The 22623-nt window shown below is 36.7% G+C and overlaps 2 protein-coding genes across 5 annotated transcripts in view; both read right to left on the reverse strand.

Annotated features, from left to right (window-relative positions):
- SLC9C2 (solute carrier family 9 member C2 (putative)) overlaps window positions 1-17498 on the reverse strand; it is a 96440-nt gene extending 78942 nt beyond the window's left edge. The window contains exons 1-6 of one of the 2 annotated variants that reach the window (XM_073216769.1): window positions 17373-17498; window positions 10129-10237; window positions 8941-9145; window positions 6982-7082; window positions 5455-5583; window positions 838-1003 (exon numbers count right to left, since the gene is read on the reverse strand). In XM_073216769.1, the coding sequence (XP_073072870.1) occupies window positions 838-1003; window positions 5455-5583; window positions 6982-7082; window positions 8941-9076 (532 nt within the window). In that variant the 5' untranslated portion in view covers window positions 9077-9145; window positions 10129-10237; window positions 17373-17498. Of the gene's footprint in view, window positions 1-837; window positions 1004-5454; window positions 5589-6981; window positions 7083-8940; window positions 9146-10128; window positions 10238-17372 lie in introns of those variants that run through there. The other variant, XM_073216770.1, reaches the window with a different exon arrangement.
- The window catches only part of ANKRD45 (ankyrin repeat domain 45), a 44532-nt gene continuing 39400 nt past the window's right edge, over window positions 17492-22623 (reverse strand). For all 3 annotated transcript variants that reach the window (XM_073216771.1, XM_037013709.2, XM_017641121.3), the window contains exons 4-6: window positions 22519-22613; window positions 20384-20522; window positions 17492-17648 (exon numbers count right to left, since the gene is read on the reverse strand). In XM_073216771.1, the coding sequence (XP_073072872.1) occupies window positions 17617-17648; window positions 20384-20522; window positions 22519-22613 (266 nt within the window). In that variant the 3' untranslated portion in view covers window positions 17492-17616. The remainder of the gene's footprint in view (window positions 17649-20383; window positions 20523-22518; window positions 22614-22623) is intronic.

Consider the following 22623-nt stretch of genomic DNA (forward strand, 5'->3'; position numbering starts at 1 on the left):
AGAGAGAAAGGTGAAGGAAAGACAGAAAATTTTTGGAAAAAAAGAGAAAGAGCAGGATTAGACTCAAATACCTTGTGACAATTTAAAATTTCACCACCGAAAGTGTCTTAAGGCCTCCTGTGCTTTCCCAACTGCAGATATAAATGGATGTAAAGTTGAGAATATCACTTGCTGGAAAAATTGGAGGTTTCTCATTCTAATCATAAGGCAATATATAGCCACTAAATATAACTGATATCTAAAATTGGTTAGAAAAATATTTGTGAATCAAAAACAGGAACCATAGCATTTAACCATTTCATGTTTTTACTGCTGTGTTAAGAAAACATGATAACAGAGGAGTATTTCAGAGTGAAATCATCTTTTCCCAAATAAGATGAGGCTGGACCCCAAAACCTCTTGGGAATAAGCTTTTATTGAATAACATATTTGCCAGTTTATACTCTTACCCCATTTCTTTTAAGTAAATTACAACCCCCTCTACCACCTGCCCAAGGTTACCTACTCCAAAATGGAGGCAGCTCTAACAAAAGGTAGCTTGGCCTTGGTAAAGTTTTGGTATAGGGCATATTTTTTACCTTGAGGCTTAGAATTCAGTGGAATAGAATAAGAACACTAATTTTTATCACCTTCTAGAAAGTTTACATGTTCTTCTTGAAGAACTCCTTTGAAATTATAATTGATGCTATTTATCCCAGATTGTATCCTTCAAGTCGAGAAAAACAGTACAAATATCTACTCTGCTAGATGCACAATCCATGTAAGAAAAATAAAATCAAAAGAAAATTATTTACCCTCATAACTTCAGGATAAGAGAAAGAAAGAAATCTGACATACCAATAGTTTTCAGTAAATTCACAGAATGAACAGGATCTGTAATGGCAAGGGTCATGCTAAACAGTAAGCAAGACTGAAAATCCCAGGAGTCATCATTGAAGTTCAGAACCACATATCCAAGTATGATGAATGCCATAGAGAAGCTAATTATTCCAGTTAACACGACCTGTGAAACCAATTCATAACATAACACAGTATTAGGTTTAATACCTAAAGATGGCATCACTGCACTTAATTATGTAAGAATCATATCCTGGTTATTTTTTTTTAATTATTCTGGAAGATAACTTGAAAAGGCATTCTAGTTTACCTGCCTCAAAGAAACCAGCCCTCCCAAAAAAGGATTCTACCTTATTATCAAAAGACCAATTCACCAATTTTTGTTGCTACTCCAGCTTAAATAGTTCTCCATAGCAAAATGTTCCTAAAAGGGAATGCAAATAAATTTCTGCTGCTTCTATGTAAAACATTTTCTGGTTTCCCCAGTGTTGATCTGTAGGGCACTAGGCAGGAAGAAAGGTAAAACAAGGGCAACAGTACAGGCCAGCTTATTTGGTCCCATTATTAAGGGCTCTCTTGAAGCCTTATTCAGCAAACTTTTGTATGCATTTCATCAGCCAAACTGTTTGCAGAGGCTACCACATCTATCAGGGATGCTGGAAGTGGAGTATTTCACACCAGATGCACTATCATACTAAACAAAAAAATAGCTAGGTTTCTGTTAGTAAGAAAGAAAGGGAGACTGCCCACTGGACAGGCAAAAAAAAAAAGTAAAACTTTTTAAAAAGCAGAAGGAACAAAAAGGATAAAGAAAATGGAATCAACTTGACTGAGAAGGGAAGAAAGAATTGAGGAAGAGTAGGGACATGGAACAAGCATCATGATTAATTTTTTCTGACTATAATGAAAAATGCTGAGATATAAATAGTAACAGGAGGGACTCCATCTTAAGGCTCAGTTCCACTTTTTAGAAAAAAGGGAGTTAGGACGTAAGATTCTTAAGGTATTGTGATTATCCAACAACTGACCTATCCTAAGGCAAGGCAAGCAGTTCTAAATGATAGGTTTTCACTTCTTAAGGGTAACCATTATCTTGGAGAAGAACAAGACCAATAAATTTCTTGTGCTAAGTTTATCTTAGAGAATATCTAGAGGTCTGTGATGTCATAGTGTCTCTCACTGGAGATAGACATCATGAGACCACACATCAGCCTATGCTCCCTGGCCTTTTACCCCATTCGTGAAAGCCTTAAAGAATCTTAAGCCTTTAAGCACACCTCTCCTCTGGGGCTGCCCACACGCCCCTTCCTTTGGGTGTGTGCTCTGCCTTAAATAAAACCTTCTTGCTGCTCAGCTTACTGCATTTTGCCTCCATGTTCTTTCAAGTCTGTCAGTTAATGAGACCCCTTTCCCAGGGGTAAATGTCATTGCTACCTCACTACTTCAATTTTCTTTACTTAAACACAAGTGTTCTCTCTCTCTCTCTGTTTTACTACAGACAAGTAGGGGATGGCTACTGAGATCTCCGATTTGGGCTTGCAAGTTCCTGTCTCTTGGGTGACCTGGGCAGAACTGCAGCTATATGATCAGTCGTGCTCTTTAGCAGCCTGCCCCAAAAACTCCTTTCTTAGCTTTGGGAAATTCTTAGAACTTCATCTCACACTATCCAGCACTCCACGGCTCCCCCAAATCCTGGCATGGTAGGGGCTTAATTCCCACTCTGTGCAGAATCAAGCAGACATGATACCAGGTGACCCTGGCTTTAGGAGTTGGCAAAGGATTTGCCTTATTCTGAGCAGGAGTTCAGTGAATTTTCCCTTTCTCCTCTGTTCTCCCTTGCTCTCTACTGACTACATGGCTGCACAAATAAAGGAGCCACTTTTCTTGGCACTGTGCATCTCTGACATTTGTTACTACTTTCGCTTTAATGAATTCCTTCCTTACCTACTCTCCTCCAACCTGTTCGAGAATTCTTTCTCAAACAGAGTTAAGAGCCCTCCCCCACCCAGGTTAAGATTTCACCTAGTGCACAGGGACACCTCCCTAGACACAGCTGCCTGGTAAGAGAATGAGAAAAAGCAAAGGAAAAGCCTGGTAAATACAAAGTACAAAATTATATGCAAGAAACAAATACACATCTATTGCTTTTGATTTTTAAAATTTCATTTTAGTTACATACAGTAAAATTCATCCTTTTGATGTAGTTATGTGAGTTTTGATGAATACATATAGCCATGTAACCATGACCACAATTGAAAAACAAAATAGATCCATCACCCCAAAAAGTTTCCTCATGCTACCCCTTTATAGTCAATTTATTCCCCCAATTTCCAGTCCCTGGTAACCAAGGATGGTTCTCCAAGTCTATAGTTTCACATTTGCTAGAAGGAATGTCTACAAATGGAATTGTACAATATGTAGCCTTTTGAGTCTGGTTTCTTTCTCATGGCATAATGCCTTTGAATTTCTTCCATGTTGTGCCTATTAATACTTTGTTCATTTTTTATTGTTGATCAATATTCATTCCATGTAAGATGTGCCACAATTTGTTTATCCATTCGCTGGTTGAGGAACATTTGAGTTGTTTCCAGACTTTTGAAATTATGAATAAAGCTGGTGTAAAGATTCACACAGGGGTCATAGTTTAAACATATGTTTTCATTTTTCATGGGTAAATACATAGAGGTGGAATTGCTGGGTCATATGGGAAATGTATATTTAATTGTATAAGAACCCTCCCAAACTATTTTCCAATGTGGCCATGCCATTTTGTGTTCTCGCTGACAACATGTAGCAGATATAAACTCCCCACATGCTCACTAGTATTTGGTATTATCAAGTTTGTTATTGTTTCTGTTTTGGCTTCTTATAGCTTTATAATTTGTATTTCCCTAATGATTTATGATGTTGAGCCTCTTTCCAAGTATTTATTTTCCATTCATATAGCTTCCTTGGTGTCTCAAATCTGTTAAAACCTTTTGCTCTTCTAAATCTGTTTAATCACAATAAATACTAAGTTAGTTTTTAAAAACAGCAGAGATTTTCCACCTGGATAAAATAACAAAAGCCATTATCAAAGGACATCTAACATAAGGACATCAAAATCCTGAAAGGAAAAAAACTTATAGCAGGCAAATACTAAACAAAAGAAAGCTGATGTAACTATAATAATAGCAGATGAAATTGACTTGAGGCAAAAGCATTATTTGGCATAAAAGGGTTAACTAAATAATGAGAAAAAAATTAACCAGGAAAAAAACAATGCTTGTAAGCACTTAATAACAGAGTAAATAAAATATATAAATATAAAATAAAATTTGTAAAGTAAAAACTGATAGAATTGCAAGGAGAAATTGATAAATCCACAGTCATAATGGAAATTTCTTATATTGGGCTAAAAAACAATATTGGCAAACATACGGCTCTTTCATCTACACTGAAAATATGATGTTTAGTGTAATCATCTTCATGAATGATCTCAGCTAGATCTTCTGGATAACTGCTTGTAGCTACTACAGTAGCTCTTGCTGCTTCACCTGTACTTTTACGTCATGAGACGGTTTCTTTCCTTCATCTTCATGAACCAATCTTTGCTAGCTTCATACTTTTCTTCTGCTGCTTCCTCACCTCTCTCCTGGCCCTCACAGAATTGAACAGAGTTAGGTTTTGGCTTAAGGGAATGTTGTGGCTGGTTTGATTTATCCTGACCACTAAAATGTTTTCTGTATCAGCAGTAAGGCTGTTTCACTTTCTTACCATTCATGTGTTCATGAATTTGCGCTTTTAATTCCCTTCAAGAACTTTTGCATTTACAACTTGGCTAACTTGGCTCAAGAGGCCCGGCTTTTGGCCTGTCTTGGCTTTTGACATGTCTTCCTCACTAAGCTTAATTGTTTCTAGCTTTTGATCTAAAGGGAGAGAAGTGCAACTTCCCTTTCAGTTGAACAGTTAGAGGCCATTGTAGGGCTATTAATTTGCCTAATTTCAATACTGTTGTTTCTCAGGGAACAGGGAGGCCCAAACTGAGGGAGAGAGATGGGAATGGCCAGTAGGTGGAGCAGTCAGAATACGCACAACATTCCCAGATTAAGTTCCCTGTCTAATATGGGCTCATTCCAAGGCACCCCAAAACAATTACAATAGTAACTTCAAAGATCACTCACTGATCACAGATCACTGTAATAAAAATGGTAATAAGGAAAAAGTTTGAAATAATGTGAGAATTACCAGCATATGACACAGAGACATGAAGTGAGCAAATGCTGTTGGAAAAACGGTGCCAATAGAATTGCTTGATGTAGGGTTGCAACAAACCTTTGATTTGTGAAAAATGCAAATCTGTGAAGTGCAATAAAGTGAAGTACAATAAAACAATATGCCTGTCTGTAAAATGGAGGTGATATTTAACTCAGTGACCAGTCACAGTGGTCACTGAGCAAATATTCATTCCTTTCCCTCTCCTCAACTCCCTTTAAGTATTTGTTCCACAGAATAAGGAGGATAAAACAACTAAAACTGTAATTTTCACATCATTAATCTTCTCTATAGACAGTCACATTCTCTGTCAGCATGAATAAGCAAAAACTGACCATAATTTGTTTTAAAATGTGTTCTTACCTGCCGAAACACATTCTTGAGTACATAGAAGTCCACATCCAAAGCAGCCATAAATATAATTAAGGGTGAAAAATAACAATAAAGTGAAAAACTTGGTGTTTTTAGAAGAGGGTAGACAGTTTGGTGCACCTGAACTAACAAAAACAAAGAAGAAATTAGTTTGCTACAATATTGAAGTATTAGAGATTAGGTTGATGCTATGTCAGTCAATATAAATTTTAGAACACTCCAATTTGCAGCTAGTAAGAGATTATCTATAAAGCCAGTCCTGGAGTCTTGTGGTAGATTTCTTGATCTAACTGTCTGGAGGAGTTATATGGATAGTCCTCTATTCACCAGATAATTGTGTGAGTTTGGGCTACATGAACATTGCTTGTAATAAGTAGTCAGTGTTTTCAAAAGAAGTACTCCTGCCATTGGTGACCCACAGGATTAATTTAGGTGGTTCACAGATAAGTATTTTTTATTTAACTATTAAACATTTATTTTTATTTGCATTAAGAGGGATAAAAAAACTTGTAAGGTATTTGTGATTTCAAAGACATTTGCTTAGGGTTTTAAAATCATTCAGTGAGTCATGTAAAGAAAAATAACATATAAATAATTGTACTGACTGGTGTTTATAGGCAATAAATCATGAGGATTGTACACAGAGGAGTGGAAAAGATAGCAACAACGATTGAAAAGCTATAAATATTCTCTCCTAAAAAGTTTTTGTCTCAATTAACAGTTTAATCTTCATTACTTAACCTCTTGGTGCCCCAGTTTCCTCATCTGTAAAACAGGAACCAAGTACCTACGTTCACTGGGTTGCTGTAAGGATGAGTAAATTAACTCAAGTCAATAATAAGTTAATAAATTAATGAATACAAAGCACTTAAAAAAGGAGCCTGTTTCATAGTAAACACTCAAAAAATGTTAGCTAGCCATAGTGGTGGTGTTTCAGAAGAATAACAGGATGCTTTTACAACTCAGGATAGGTACAAGCACTCTTTACTTTTTTAAAAAATGAAAGAATGAGGAGAGGCAAACTGTTGATCACACTGCTATGCATTTGAAATCAAGAGTTAATAAAGAAAGAAATGTCTTGTATATATATTACATATTAATATGAGGCATGTTAGGCATTTAAGCTGGCAGTAAGAAAAGAATAACCATGCTTCCTCCTGACCATAACTGCTGCCTTTTATAAGTAGAGTCTCCACCAGTGTGGAAGTCTTCCACCACAGCACGGAAGAGCCCGTAAGCATGCAGAGGAAAGAAACCAGAGCAAGGCTCCAAAGCAGACGATGAAGAACCCAACAATGCAATCAAGTTCTCCTCACTTCCAAACCATTGTATATCTTAAGCTTCTCTAATCTATGTCTCCTTTACTGTATGGTTTTCTTTTTTTTTTTAACTTTAATACCTTTTTTTAAAACAGCTGTTCACATCTTTAAAAATCCCATTCAGCGATAGGGTGGGAGTGGAGCTTGTTTTTGGTCTTGGTTCTTTAATGTATTCTCTAATTTATTGTACATACATTACCTCAACAAAACTGTGGGCCAGTTTTCCTATCATAAATCCTGACAGAGAAAGAATGACCAAGACGATGACTTCAGAATTCTTTAAAATTATCCTTAGAAATCCTAAGGAAAAAAAAAAAAAAAAAAATATATATATATATATATATATATATATAGTATTATATACATATATGTACCTGTTATTTAGATATAATATATAATTTCAAAACATTTTAATAACCCCTCTATTTAATTTTAAACTTCCTCTGCCATATCAGTATGAATAAATAATAGACCACTCGTACAAATGCTGTCTCTTAAGTATAAGACACAAGACACACACACAATGAGGTTTCTCTCACAGGTGAATCTGGAAAATATTGAAGTTCCAACAACCTTCCATATGCCCACCCAGTGGTAGAGGATAGCTATCTGGGTATTTGACCTCTGGATCTGATGATTAGAAACTATGAAAAAATTATGAAAATACATGGTACGCCTTCTATGGCATCTTATTACGCTGATGGACAGTGACTGCAATGGAGTGGGGAGGAACTTGATAATATGGGTGAATGTAGTAACCACAATGTTGCTCATGTGAAACTTTCATGAGATTGTATATCAATGATACCTTAATAAAAAATAAATAAGAAAATACATGGTATGCTTTATATTAATAATTACTCATCCTAGGCTACAGCAACATATATTCTAAAGTTTTCCTAAATAACAGAAATACTCTCAACTGAGTTCTAATCACAGGGAAACTGCCTTCACCAGACAAGTAATAAAAGACAGTTATTCTCTGTCTATGTGCATTATCTTGCCTTGAAACTCTCTGAGATTAGTCAGTTCATTCCCTCCAGAAGCAATATATAGACTCTAATACAATTAATTTATGCCTAAGGTAAGAGTCACTGGCATCTCAGATTCTACATTTCCCGCCTCACCTATAGGTCAAGCCAAATGAGTAACTATTTATTGAATATTTCTTATATGTAGACCAAGATAAAGAAATCTCTCTCAAACTGTTTCTGCAATTCCCCTTACGGCTGCAGCACTTGTCTATGTAATCAAGAATCTAGAGCCAGTGAAATTCATGGTCACCAGCACCTTACAGCACCTTACAGTACCAGAAGGGACCAAGGTCATTAGTGAGTATTTTAAAGACCCCAGAGAAGGCAATCACTCCCTGATACAATGAGTTAAATTGAATTTTTTTAATGCATGTATGCTTCATTGTTTCTTTATGGTCTTCCTAGTTCCAGGGAGTATTTTAAAGCAGCTGACATTTTTTCTAAATAAAAAAAAAAATGTTTAAAGGCACTAGAAACTTTTCTCTAACCACTAGCATTGAATTGTGGGGAAAAAGCACCTATGTTTTAGAATATGCTATTTTATTCACATGCATATCACTCACCGTACCTACTGAATTCTTAATCATTGTTTAAAAGGCCCTTACTTGTGAAGCCTTTCCTAATTCCCCGCTAGGGGGCAGGATGTGTGGTGCGTTGTCCCTAAAGAAAAATCCCATCAAAAGCCATCACAGAATGGACAAAACTGATTATTTCAACTATGCGAATTATGAATCGAATGTCTGTGTTCTGTTTGCCCCGATTAGCTCCCCTCAATCCAGACGTTTTGTTCCAGTTAGGCCCAGCAAGGCACCACAGCAGACAGGCAGTATAAGGCTCTTTATAGTAATACACAGACCTTTACCGTTCTACTAACCACATTATTTATTTGCGTGTCTCCCAGCTGAGAGGGCTCCTCAAGGTTAAGGACTGTCTACTTTTCTTTGTCATTAACTGAGGGAACACAGTACAGATGCTACTTAAAATTAAATGAAACTAGACTGACGGCATTGATCCATGTCTCATATTTTCACTGGACTCCTTCTTTTGATGTAGTAGTCCTCACTTTTTGCACTAAGGAAGTTCAGAGGGCATAGGAAGGATGAAATTGAGAAACAACCACCTACCTCCCAAAAGAATAATTGAACACATGAGCATTGTGAAATGTTCCTTAGCAAAATTGTATTCGGCTGACTTTCCACAGAGTAAATCAGGTTGTTTACCTTCTTTTTTCACCCAAAAGGAAGAGTTTGTTTTTGACATTGTTGTTTCAGTCCTAACTCGATGAATTCATATGTGAGCTCTTACTGACACTTGCTGCCACAGACTAACCTGTTATAACAGGCAAAGAGAAGAAAATGAGACTCGCCAGGATCCAATGCATCCACATTTCTACTTAAGATTGTACCCCACCCAAGATGGGAGTGCAGATCCTCTTGCTACAGGGCACACCTCTAGCTCTAAGAACCTTTTATAGGGACACTAACAGCAGTGTTAGTGTCTCTTCTTCATATGGCTCCATGTGTACAGGGGAGGGGTTGCGTTGATTTTTGCACTTACCATTGTATGATTTGGTAATGTGTTTGCCTTCCACATCAAACAGTTTCTCAAGAATGGAATATGAATTTTCCTTAAGTGGAATATGAATTGTCCTTAAGGCAGTGCAAACAGTATGTGATACATACTAGGCCGTCCATAAATATTTCATGAAGTGAATTTTCTGAGGAGGAACTCTTTCTCCATGGGTACAAATCGTTCTGGAATTCCCTCTCACCACTGTAATCCCATATCCTCCTTTTCCTTTCTGAGGCCCCTCCAAATTCAAATTGGCAAATGAGAATTGAGGTCAAAGTTAAGTTTGGGGGTAAGAAGAGATGGGTAAATAAAACAAAGAAGACTGAAGTTGAGGTCTGATCATATAGTGCCTTTGAGTGAATTAGAAAAAGACTACCTTCCTGATTACAGAACACATGGCTTGGCACCTGGAGAACAGGCTAAATTTCAATCCCAGCTGGTGACCTTGTGTAGGATATAGTCTACACAAATCTATGTGGTGGACCTGAGAAGAATTCATTCTGTTTTATTTTTCCTTGCAGCTAGCCTTAACCTAAAAAGTCCTAGAAGTTCCCAAAATATTCCCAATAATATTTAGAGCTCATCTTGCTTCTTTGTTTTGCACCTGTTTGGTCTACAAGCTACAATGATACGGTATAAGGAGGCAGAAATGAGATTCAAAATGATAAATTTTCAAATCACTCCACCTGCCCTCAAGCAGACCTTCAAGTCCTTGGCATTTTACATCCTGTTATCCTTACTTGTCATTACAGCGTCACTCTCAATTCAAGTTCTTCTCCAAACTGCCAAGACCAGCGATATTTTCTTCAAAGGCTAAGCAGGTTCAGAGTTTAAATCAAGATGAAGGCTCTTGAAAATCAAAAAGAACAGTGTTCAGCTGTTTGTCTGTTTGCCAGCAACAGTGCAAACAACTGATACCAAACTGAAAGTCATTTCCATACCTGATTTCCATTGGTTTCTTGCCCACTTACTTTCATTCTGATTGGCTACATATATCACTCCACTGCCAATCCAGAAGAAGCTAAGTGTTGTTTCTTAATGCTCAAGCTGTGTCTATACCCACAACTGTTTTAACTGAGTCTTTGCCTAACAGCAGTTGAGATGGTCATTGACCATGTACACAGAACTTTCTCCTGTATGTTTAATATATACTTTTTTCTTTCTTCAGCCCTAACCCTCTTCAGTGCTGCCTTATCTCCCCTTCACTTTTCATTCATCCTCTTCCATTCTCTTTTTCTACCTCGCCTTCCTTTTCAATGAGAGTTTCTCACTCCCAGTTTCCTCCTTTACTCCTATTTGTCATTGGCCTTTGGTCCTTAATTTGAAGAAACAGTATCACCCATTATTCATAGAACAAATGTATCCCAAATTCTGTGATGCCTAACTTGTATATTTTTGCCTCAAATATAATCACAGAAAACAATACAGTGTAAGTTTAAACAAACATGAGTATATAATTTGTAGTTTACTTTCAAGGAAGTTATTTTATTGCAGTGAAATTTTTACTCTCATTCCTATGCCACACTCATCAGATCCTCTTCCTCAGCGTACCAAGGATAACACTATGGCAGTGAGATTACTGAATCCAAAATCAATCTTCTCCATCACTGCCCATCAAGGAAACTTTGATGAAGTCCCAGTTTCTACTGGAGACTAGTTTCAGTCGGCTGCTCTGTCCCTGACTATAACCACCACCATCAGCACTCATACATCATTCCCAAAATATTTGCTTTACATTTTATTGCTGTCTGGCATGGTTCTTTTAAACTGCAGGCTCATCTTTACCAAAAATCCCAAGGTCCATGTTTAAAAAAAATTATCTTATTCACTAGCTATCTCGAGTGACACATTCCTTAGTCTTTCCCATCCTGCCCTTAACTCTCCTAATTACCAAACTCACTACCTTCTCCCATTTTCATCTTCACCTTCTCTATATTGCTTGTCACCTTGATTTCTCTCAACTGCACTGCGTCAGATCACTTTAATAATGTCCTGCCAGGAGGTGAGGCTTAGAACCTCACCCCCCCCGTTTTGAGAGAAATCTTCTGCATCCGTGGATGTTTTGTTGCCCTTGTCTAGCTTGGATTAATACTTAGTCTATAGGCACACACCTGATCATCTACATTTGCCCTCTTACGGCACTAAATTATGTTTTCTACCTTTATCTTGCATCTACCTACCACTTCAGCATTTTATTAAAAAAAAATACAGGAGAAATGTGGGATTCACATATAAATCAAGTATAAAAATCAAATGGATAATCATATCTGACTTGATTGTTTATAGTTCATGATGTGTGATCAAAACCGAAAGTTTCTGTGATATGACTGCCCTTGCACTGTTCACCATGTAAGAACTTACTATGTAAGATCTTGTTCACCATGTAAGAACTTGTTCATTATGCTTCAGAAGATTGGAGACTGTTGAGAATTAGGCTTGGGGTTGATTACTGATTGTGCATTGAGTCCCCTATACAGAATTTTATTATTGTTAACAACTATTTTATCAATAAATATAAGAGATGCCCTCTCAAAAAAAAAAATTATGTCCTGTCAGGTTCTCTCTAGTCCCCTCAGGCTCACTTGGTTCACCTAGACCTTATAGGTAAGACTCATGAAGTTTTACATTTCAAAATTCAGATTCTTAATGGCTTATAGAAAAAACCTCATACCTCAAGAAAACTTGGACAAAATTCATAGCGGCAGCTCTAGATCATATATAGTTCTGAGAGCTAGAGATAACACATAACTAAAATATAATTTTTTCCACAGAGCTTTAAAAAAAAGCAATAATACATCTGTATTTCCTCATTTTGGGTAAAGCCAGCTGAGTAGATTTTGATAGCTCTGGGAGGTGAGGGCTGAGATGTTGTTCAGTGTGTTTCCCCTCCCATCTCAACTTCTGATAATAGATAATATTATTGATGCAGGTAATAGAGGGATGCAGGCAGATAGAGTTCAGGACCCCTGTAAGTTTCAAGGCCTTTGTTAGTTTCAAGAAGCTTCACTGGCCCTCCTAAGTTTTGAGACCCTTGCAAGTTTCAAAAAGCTCCATTCAAACTCATCCACTCAAAAAGTACACTTAAATAGACCTCAGCTCTAATTGGTTATGGCCTATGCGAGCTGATTGGTTATGCCTTGTGCAAATGAAGCATTGTATATTCAGCCAATCAAGAGCGGGTTGTGATGCCATCAGTTCAGTTCTCAATTTGGTCTGGAGAGGGTGGGACTTCCTCCTCTCAGGAGGCAATATAAACCACAGACACCCACAGTCTTCATGGCATCCTCCCTTGGAGCCCGTTCCCAGTAGCAGGAACTTTCTCTTTTCACTCATTAAAATAGCTTTGCTGGATTGGGCAGAGGATCTGAACAGACGCTTCTCCAAAGAAGAAATTCAGATGGCCAACAGGCACATGAAAGCATGCTCCACATCGCTAATCATCAGGGAAATGCAAATTAAAACCACAATGAGGTATCACTTCACACCAGTTGGGATGGGCAAAAGATAAGCAACAACAAGTGCTCGCCAGCATTTGGAGAAAGGGGTACCCTTCTACACTGTTGGTGGCAACGTTGCTTTACATTTTATTAGTTCAACCATTGTGGAAAGCAATATGGAGGTTCCTCAAAAAATTAAAAATAGAAATATCATTTGACCTAGTCATTTTCCACTCCTAGAAATTTACCCAAAGAAAACAAATTATCAGATTCAAAAAGACATATGCACCCCTATGTTTATCGCAGCACTATTTACAATAGCCAAGATATTGAAGCAACCTAGGTGTCTATCAGTAGATGGATAAAGAAGAGGCAGTACATATACAAAAGAGAATATTATTTAACCATAAGAAGAAAACAAAATCCTACCATTTACAACATGGATGGAGCTAGAGGATGAAATAAGCCAGGCGGAGAAAGACAAATACCAAATGATTTCATTCTTTTGTGGAGTATAACAACAAAGCAAAACTGAAGGAACAAAGCAGCAGACTCACTCCAAGAAGAGACTAGCAGTTACCAAAGGGAAGGAGTTGGGGAGGGTGGGGAGAGGGAGAAGATTAAGGAGCATTATGATTAGCACACATGGTATAGGCAGTTCCCAGGGAAGGCAGTATAACACAGAGAAGACAAGCAGTGACTCTATAGCATCTTACTACACTGATGGACAGTGACTGCAGTGGGGTATGTGGTGGAGACTTGACAACATGGGTGAATGTTGTGACCACAATGCTGCTCGTGTGAAACCTTTATAGGATTGTGTATCAATGATACCTTAAAAAAAAAATTAAAAAGCTTTGCTGGTTGCTCCATACTCGTCTGCTGGCTTCATTCTTCGTTGCCTCCAGGACACAATCCTGGGAAAAACAGCATTCTCAGCCAGTAACACTATCTGACTGAGACAGGTACATAACACAGGTTGGTTAGTCATAGTTTCCCATCCCCTAATACTGCAATTGGTTCAGGGATGGGCATGGAACTCAGGGCCAATCAGATGGTTCCTTAGCTTTTTGGGTCCCTTACCCTTACTGGAAGAGAGCTGTTTTCTTTCCATTTGGGTTTAGCTGTAATGATGACAGCTAGAGGCCATCTGCCCAGCTGCACTTAAAAGCCCACCTCAGGTCTGAAAGGTTCCATGAGGCACCATCTTAGAGGTCTTAACAAATGACATCACAATCCCACCTGATATTTTATATTTTCTTAGTTTGAGAACTTTGCCATCTAGAAAGACTAGGAGTGAGAAACAATTTTACTTTTAAACCCAGCAAGTACTGGCTCTGTTATATTTCTCTTAAATTCTATTTGAAAACTGAACTGTTCCTTTTCAACTCATCTCTCTCCTCTCACTTTTAGAAGTCAGGTGACTGGAAGAAATCCTTTGCAGGATAATTGGGTTCATTAGACAACAGTGTAGCCAAACTTGCACCTTCACATAACAAGCTTTTCTCCAGTTTCTAATATTTTCCTCTCTTTCCTATGAACTCCCACTAAATAACCTCTTAGAGCCCCTCAGGGATTCTACTAACAATCTACTTAACACCATGCAGGCTTCCACTAACACTCTCCTTAGGTTCTTCTAGCTTCTGCCTATCACCCAGGCCCATAAATGCAATGCCACACATTTGAGGGTTTAGTTACATCAACTTCTCACTTCCAGATTCCAAAACTTTTGTTATATATTGCTGTATAAGAGATAAAAAACTTAGTACCTTAAAACAAAAATCATTTATTTAGCTGAAACCTACACTTTTGGTAAGGCTCAGCAGAGAAGACTTGTCTTGGCACCATACAGTATCAGCTGTGGTTACTCAGAAGTATCCATTTCCAAGATAGTTCACTCATATGGCTAGCAAGTTGGGGATGACTGCTACTGGAGCTAGGCCAGGGGTGTGCACTGGGGCTTCAGTTTCAGTCCATATGCATCTTTCCACAGGCTGGTTTCCAAGAGCAAGCATCTCAAGAGAACTAGGTGGAAACTTCATTGTCTCTTATGATCTTTTATGTTCTATGGAAATCACATATTGTTACTTCCACTGTAGTCACAGGCCAGCCCAGACTCAAGATGAGAGAACAGAGACCTCTCTATGTGAGGCATGTACACATTGTGAGAACAGTATGTGGGATGGGAGATGTGGTCATCTTGGAAAATACAATTAGTAGATCAAACATTGGGTGGATTGTCAGCCCTTTACAATCCAGGGCATCATGTCAATCTAAGTAACAGTCTGCCTGGTTTAGCTCAGTCTAGAGCAGTAGTTCCCAAAGGAGGGACCATAGCCCAGTTGTTATTCAAGATGGAAGTTCTGCCATACATGGCAAAATGAGAAAAATATAAACGTCTATAATAAACTTAGTGTATTCAACTTAAAGGATAGAGCCTTACACTGAGATCAGATCTTCCCTTCTTTTCTAGTGTTTATGGTCTTCTTTTATTAAATGATAGTGACAGCAGATTGTAGCTGTTTTCTTAATTATGTCATATCAATCTCCTTATTTTTGTACATTTTTCCAATCAATGAAATACAAAAGTTTAAGGAATCACTGCCTAGAAGGTATAATACTGAATTTAAACTTTGCTTGATCACTTCTCAAATAATGTGTTTAATTTATTAGTGTGCACTTTGAAATGTGAGTATTCAGAAAAAGTCATGCAGCTACCATGTAGCAGTTCGAATTCGAAGCACAAGGTCATCTGAACTCTCTTATGAGTATATCTCTAATTCAGTGCAACAACAGGTCCCAAATAGTACTAGATCTCTCAAAACAAACTAAAGTTGCTGATTTATCAATACAGATGTACATTCAGATCCTCAGATCAATGGAATCTTTGAAGTGAGGTCCAGGAATCCCTTGGTAATTACCAGGTTCACATGACTAAAAAGTACATGCAAGATGAAGGCTAGAAAACAGAAAGTTAGAGGGGAAACTAGCTAAACAGTCATAATGCTGGATGTGTATATGGTTTGTCTGCTAGAGGCATGAGAGTTGAAATGGGGCATATGCAGACCATGGCAGCTGGTGAAACAATTAGAAAAGTAGTTTGTAAGACAGTAAAGGAACCATGATAATGTAAGTTGCCAATACAAAGAGTGTCAAGAATATGGCATTCGTAAACACATCAAAAGCTACAAAATGTTTGAAGATAAGGACTGAAAGATGAACAAAGGGGAAAGAGGTTTGTTTTATACAAGGTGTCTCCAGAAGTGCCTCAGTCTTATCTAGGAATCATTACCAGGACCACATGCCTGAAAAGTAATGTTATTATACTCAAGATCAAGGCTCAGAAACATGTAAAATTAGAGTAGAAACAACAAAATAGTGCCTGGTCTTTCCCCAAATTATTTTAGTGCTTACAGTTAATGGACTTTTCACAACACACAGTATTAAGAGAATGTGGCAAACACAGATCTTTGTACTACTCCAGAAACACCCACTGGGTCGACCAGAGGGGAGGGAAAGTTACTACACTGTTCTTTTGCTAAAGGGAACTGAAATAGAATTGCTCATACATAAAAAAGATAAAATTTTAAAATTTGTGAGATGAATTTCAATTGGAGGGTTATCACAAAACTGTGGTTGAAAAAATGTCAACTGAGAAGGAATTACTGAATTGTTCATTTACTTCTCTTCTATAATGAAGAAACTAGCTTTCAGGGTGGGACAAAGACAAGAAAGTTGTAAAAACAACAAATAAATGTGGGATATTTTTTTAAACATTTTCTTCTATGAAACTTTTCCAGAAAGTCGCATAGGAATAGAAGGTTCAGGGGCCTTTACATAGATGAGAAAAAAAATTCCAAATTACAATCTGTGGCATCTTACCACACTGATGGACAGTGACTGCAATGGGGCATGGGGGGGGACTTGATAACATGGGTAAATGTAGTAACCACATTGTTTTTTCATGTGAAACCTTCATAAGAGTGTATATCAATAATACCTTAATAAAAAATTTTTTTAAAATTCCAAATCACACATATGAAACCAACAATAATACTTAAAACCTAGAAAATACAAAACAGAACCAAAGGAAAAATGGCAGGAAATCTGGTTATCTCTATATTGCCAAACCTACAGAAAAGGGGAAATCTAAATACAAAACTAAACAGATTTTTGTTTATTAATTTAAAGACAGAAGGCAGTTAAAGATAAAGAAATAAGGTTCACTAAGTTACAGGTGGATTTTAATTTGGACATAAATAGTTGTATAAACAGAGGACCCTGATCCAAAGCATTCTTAATATTTCTTTGCTATAGAATATCATCCCATAGCTTTCCTTCTGAGAGAGGAAGAACAAAGTTTTCCTCTGGAAATAGCCAACGTCTTTTTTTTTTTAAACAGAATTCCTCAGTTGAATGTCTTGAATTTCCTGCCTCAGTTACATAGAAAAATGGTTAGATTCCCTAAATAAACTTCAAAGCTTCCATATAATCTTGGTGAGTGATTTATACCCAAGTGCTCTCTGGAAGAGGCATGCAGAACTCACATGAGAATGGGCTTGTGGAGCAGACACAGGCCAGCAAGTCTGGACATGAGCATGCTGAGTAGGGTAAAACAAAACAAGGGTGGTTTAATTTCACATTAAACATTTTATAAAACCCGACATCTAATTTGTTAACTTTAATTGGCATGAATAGGTTTGCCTTTACATATACTACAAGAAAGTGTGGGCTTCTATAAAATGTATGTTCAGTAGACTGTATGATCTTGACTTCTTTTCTGACTGTGGCTCAGGCTACAGATTTGGCACTTTTTGCTTGACCTGAAAGGAAGCAGATTTTAAAATTATATTTAAATAGCTTGGAATATAAAATGAAAATGAAGGCAGTTTTTAAAACAATGGGCATGAACTAAATCAGTATGTCCCAGACTGAGCCAGTCATTAACTAAACCTTGGGGTTGGTGTGTCAATTCAAGTATTCTTCCTCCATCTTTCTTTTACTATTTGAAGTGGTGAGGTCACATTTCCCATAAAATCAATAGTATTATTTCTAATTCTACTATCAAATAGAGTAACTTTGAATAAACCGCTTACCCTCTCATTTTCACCTCCTCCATTGTAAAATGAAGGGATCATTTCAGAGGTTCTATCAAGATCTAACACTTTTATAATATGAAGATGCAAGATCCTGGGGTGCTTTTAGGGAATGCAGGGGTAGAAAGGCAGTTCTTCCTTAGAGGTGAGAAGGGAAGATGGGAGCTCTACTAGACTAACAGTAGCGGGGAGAAAGTAGAAATTAAACTGTACAGCCAACAATACAGGCCTGAATCAACTATCACCACCCTGGACAGTATATGCTCGCCTCACTCCCTCTAGCCTCTTCTTCCTCCAATCTACTTTACAAGAAAATCCAGATTACTTTCCCCTACTTAATCCCCCTTCTTTGTCTGCTACCCCAAAACCTAAATGGCAACCCACTGCCCTGAAAATAAAACCCAAACTTCTAAGCTTACAAGTCAGTGCTTTTAATGAAGTGATTACAAGTTAACTTTTGAACCTTATTTTTCAATGTTCCTTAACACAGACGCAACTCTAATCAGCCAGATGGACACTGACCACTTCCCTACTGCCACATTTGAATCTCTCATCATTAACAGTGTGCTTCATTCTGGAATTCTCTTCATATTCCACCCATCCTCTCTTTATGGTGCTGCCTCTGAATCTACATAGCACTCAGTTCATCCTTTCAAGTATGTGTGTTTACTCAGACTGGGTGGCGGGCTCCTTAAAGACAAGGACAGTGTAGAGCATCTATCTCCCCTTCAGGGAACCTGAAAGGATGCTATGCACATGCTCAATAGATGTTACGTACAGATGGCAAGGGATATTCTGCCACACTATCTAGACTCAATCGTCATTCTTAGATATGACACCAAAAGCACAAGCAACCAAAGGAAAAACAGATGCACTGGACTTCATCAAACTGTCATTTGTGTTTCAAAAGACACAATTAAGAAAATGAAAGATAATGCACAGAATAGGAGAAAATATTTGCAAATCATATATCTGATAAAGGGCTTGCATCCAAAATACATAAAGAACTCTTACAACTCAACAATAAAAAGACAACCCAACTGAAAAATAGGTAAAGGATTCCCAGAGTCAGGTTGCTTGGGAATGCAGCCCAAAGCGGATGGTAAACTCCATCTAAGGCTAAATAGTGGCACAAGACCGATAGTCAACAAGTACCGTAAGGGAAAGTTGAAAAGAACTTTGAAGAGAGAATAAAAATAAAAATTAAATTAAAAAAAAGAAAAATAGGTAAAGGACTCAAATAGACATTTCTCCAAAGAAAATATACAAATGGCTAGTAAGCGCATGAAAAGATGCCTAACATAATTAGTAATTAAAGAAATGCAAATCAGAACTGCATTAAGATACCACTTCACAGCCACTAGGAGGGCTAAAAAAAATTTTTAAATAACATGGTGAAGAAAATGGTATCTTCATATATACTATTATGGGAATTGAAAATTACAATTTGGCAATTTGTCAAAAGGTTAGACATAGAGGTACCATGTGATCCAGCAATTCTACTCCTAAGTATATACCCAAGAGAAATGAAAACATGTGGGTACACAAAATTTGTACACAAAACTTCATAGCAGCATTATTTGTTAATACTCAAAAAATGGAAAACCAATGAGTGGATAAATGTGAATACATCCAGTGGAATATTATCCACCATAAAAAGGAATACTGATACATGTTGTAACATGGATGAACCTTTAAAACATTATGCTAAGTAAAAGAAGCCAGACCCAGAAGGCCACAGATTGTATGAGTCTTTATGAAACATCCACAACAGGCAAATCCATAGAAATAGAAAGCAGAACAGTATCACCCGGTGCTTGTGGGAGGGAGAAATAAGAAGTGATGACTCAGGGGTATGGTGTTTCTTTTGGGGGTGGTAAAATGTTCTAAAATTAGGCAGTGGTAATGACTGTACAACTCTGTGAATATGTTGAAAACCAATTAACTGTGTATTTTTAAATAGAGAGTTTTATGGTAAGAGAATTATATCTTAATAAAGCTGATATTTTTAAAAATCTTAGGTACACTTGCCACCAAGATTCTAATAATGCACCTCCTGAATCTTCCCCATTCATAGGACAGCAAGGTTTTTCAGAATATAGACTTATAATACAGAAAATGCTTCTTCAAATCCTGCCACTATCTCCGAGGAGGGTATGCCTTCCTAACTGAAAATCACTGGTCAAAATTAAAGGCATCGTAAATTACACAAAATTAAATGATTAATGATGGCAGTAATATTAAGATTAGTATTAGATATTCTCTGTAGAAATAGTTCACTTAGTTTTTTAGTTATTAATAATGAAACTATTAATGGAAATGGAAAGTTATATCATACTTTACTGCTTGTAACATAGTATGACTATTTCATATCAATTGTTAAAATCAGAGTATCTCAGAAATAACATCGAATGTAATTTCCATCTTTTCTGACATTCAAACAGTTTTTATCCCCAACTTACGAGGTGTAGCCATTTTTGTCAAGATAGGAGTTACAATATCTTCTAATTGTTGTTTCTGCTGAGAAAGCTCATTAACGGAAGCTTCCACATGGGTTTCCAACCACTCGTTTTTTATACGGCATGCATTGAGAATGATATTCTAGGGACAGAAAATGAGAATTTACTTTCCATTTATTTACTGAAAAATAAAACTTTATATTGTCTTAAACCAGCACAGTGCAAAGAACTTTCTGTGATGATGGAAATGTTCTATCTGCATTGTCCAATACAGTCAACATTAGATATATACTGCCACTGCCTACCAGAAAAGTAGCTAGTGTGACTGAGGAACAGAATTTTAAACTGTAGTTAATTTCAAATAATTTTAACTTAAATAGCCACATGTGCTAGTTGCTACTATATCAGACAGTGCAACCTTAACAATATTAGAACATGAGTATAAAAGTTCATAATCTACAGTCATGAAGCCTTGGGCCAATCTACACCCTCTTCCTAATTATTTTCACTGAGCCCTGTGATAAACAGAAGTATTTGCAAAGACTAGTAAAGAGTAGCTGTGTGGTAGGAACTGTGTGCAGCTCAACAGATGATGACATTTTATTCCCTCCCAGATGGTTCAAAGGAGGGGGTAAGAAATGCAAGCAGAGCTCCATCTCACTGAACACCTCTCAATTTGCACTGCAAAACTGTCTCTTTGTACAGGCATGACAAACCACTGGTATCTGATTAAAGATTTTTATTGTTCTATGGTTTATAATAAATTAGAGAAATGAATAAATATATTGTATGTCCTGTCCATACTATTAAACAAAAAAGTAGTATGTGAGAATTATGAAGAATGAATTTAGAGGTCCATAACACATTATTAACAGAAAAAAAGCATATTAAAGAATAATATTATAATATAATCCCATTTTTATAAAAACAAAATCTCTTTTCTAAAACCATATGTGTGCATACATATATTATACATGAAAAAGCATGGTAAAATTAACACAAAGTTGTTGATAGAATCACAGGGTAGTAAGACTAGAAAGGAAAAAACTATTAATAAAGTTTGCTTTACATGTTCCAATTTTATTCTAAATAACCAAATATTTTAAAAATGAAATTAAAAATGCTTTTGTAATAACTAGTTTGACAAAGCACTGTTTGTGCCAGGGAATTTTTGTTTTGAAGATTAATAGCTGCAATAGCTATTCTCATAGAATTTGCCTGTACTTTATTTCCTATGAGATTTTATAAAGTATTTTACAAAATACAAGGGAAATACATAATTTGTCATGTTTCCAGACTTGGTGATATCTCACACTTTTAGCAATAGCTAATTCTTTTTCATCAGAATTATGTCACAGGAAATTCACAGAACATCTTGCACAGAAATGTAGGAAATAATTTGATGTCAAAACACATTTTGATACCTTGAACATCTTTTTCTTTAGTGTACATCCAAAGCAATAAACTAATCCATGTGCAGTACTTACTATATAATAAATATGGCAAGCTGGCTTTACAATGAGCTATTTTATATCTGTGTGTCTTTTTTTTTACCATTATGTAAAATTTGATACATTAAAAATACATATGTGTATACATATATATACTAAAATATCCCACGTATATTTAAGTTTTGAAGCAAAATAAGGAGTATCAGTGAACCTCATCAATCAAGAGAACCACTAGCGCTTTTAATGCTGTGCCCTTCTTGATTCATCCCCTGCCTGCCCCCAAGAGATAATAACAAACTGTGCTTATACCTTTGCTTTTTCTTTTTTAATAGATTTACCTGATGTGTAGGTACCTCTAAACCACATAGTTTGATTTTACTTGGTTTCGAGCTTTATAAAAATCTATGTAGTCTTTGGTGATTTTTTTTTCACTCAATACTACATTTCTATTATTTATTCATGTTGTTGGGTGTGACAGCACATGTCTATGTCACTCTTACCATTACATCATTTAATTTTTACTAGTCTATCTCCTTTCAGTAGTTTATTAAGATAGGAAGGAAGGGAGGGAGGCAGGAGAGAGCAGTAAGGACCAACACTTACCTCTAGAGCATTAGTGGGGAAATTAAAGACATAAGGCAAAAATCTCAAAAGACTTCAGCACAAACAATAATCACAGTGCAGTACCTTGTCCTCCTTAAAGAGCTTCCCTGGTGTCCTTTCTGTGTCTGTAACAGCTGCAGAAGCCTTTGCAATATATTTTTTCAGAGCCAGCCTTGCCTCTGAAAAAGT

Source organism: Manis javanica, chromosome 11 (assembly GCF_040802235.1).
Source record: "Manis javanica isolate MJ-LG chromosome 11, MJ_LKY, whole genome shotgun sequence".
Taxonomy (NCBI): Eukaryota; Metazoa; Chordata; class Mammalia; order Pholidota; family Manidae; genus Manis; species Manis javanica.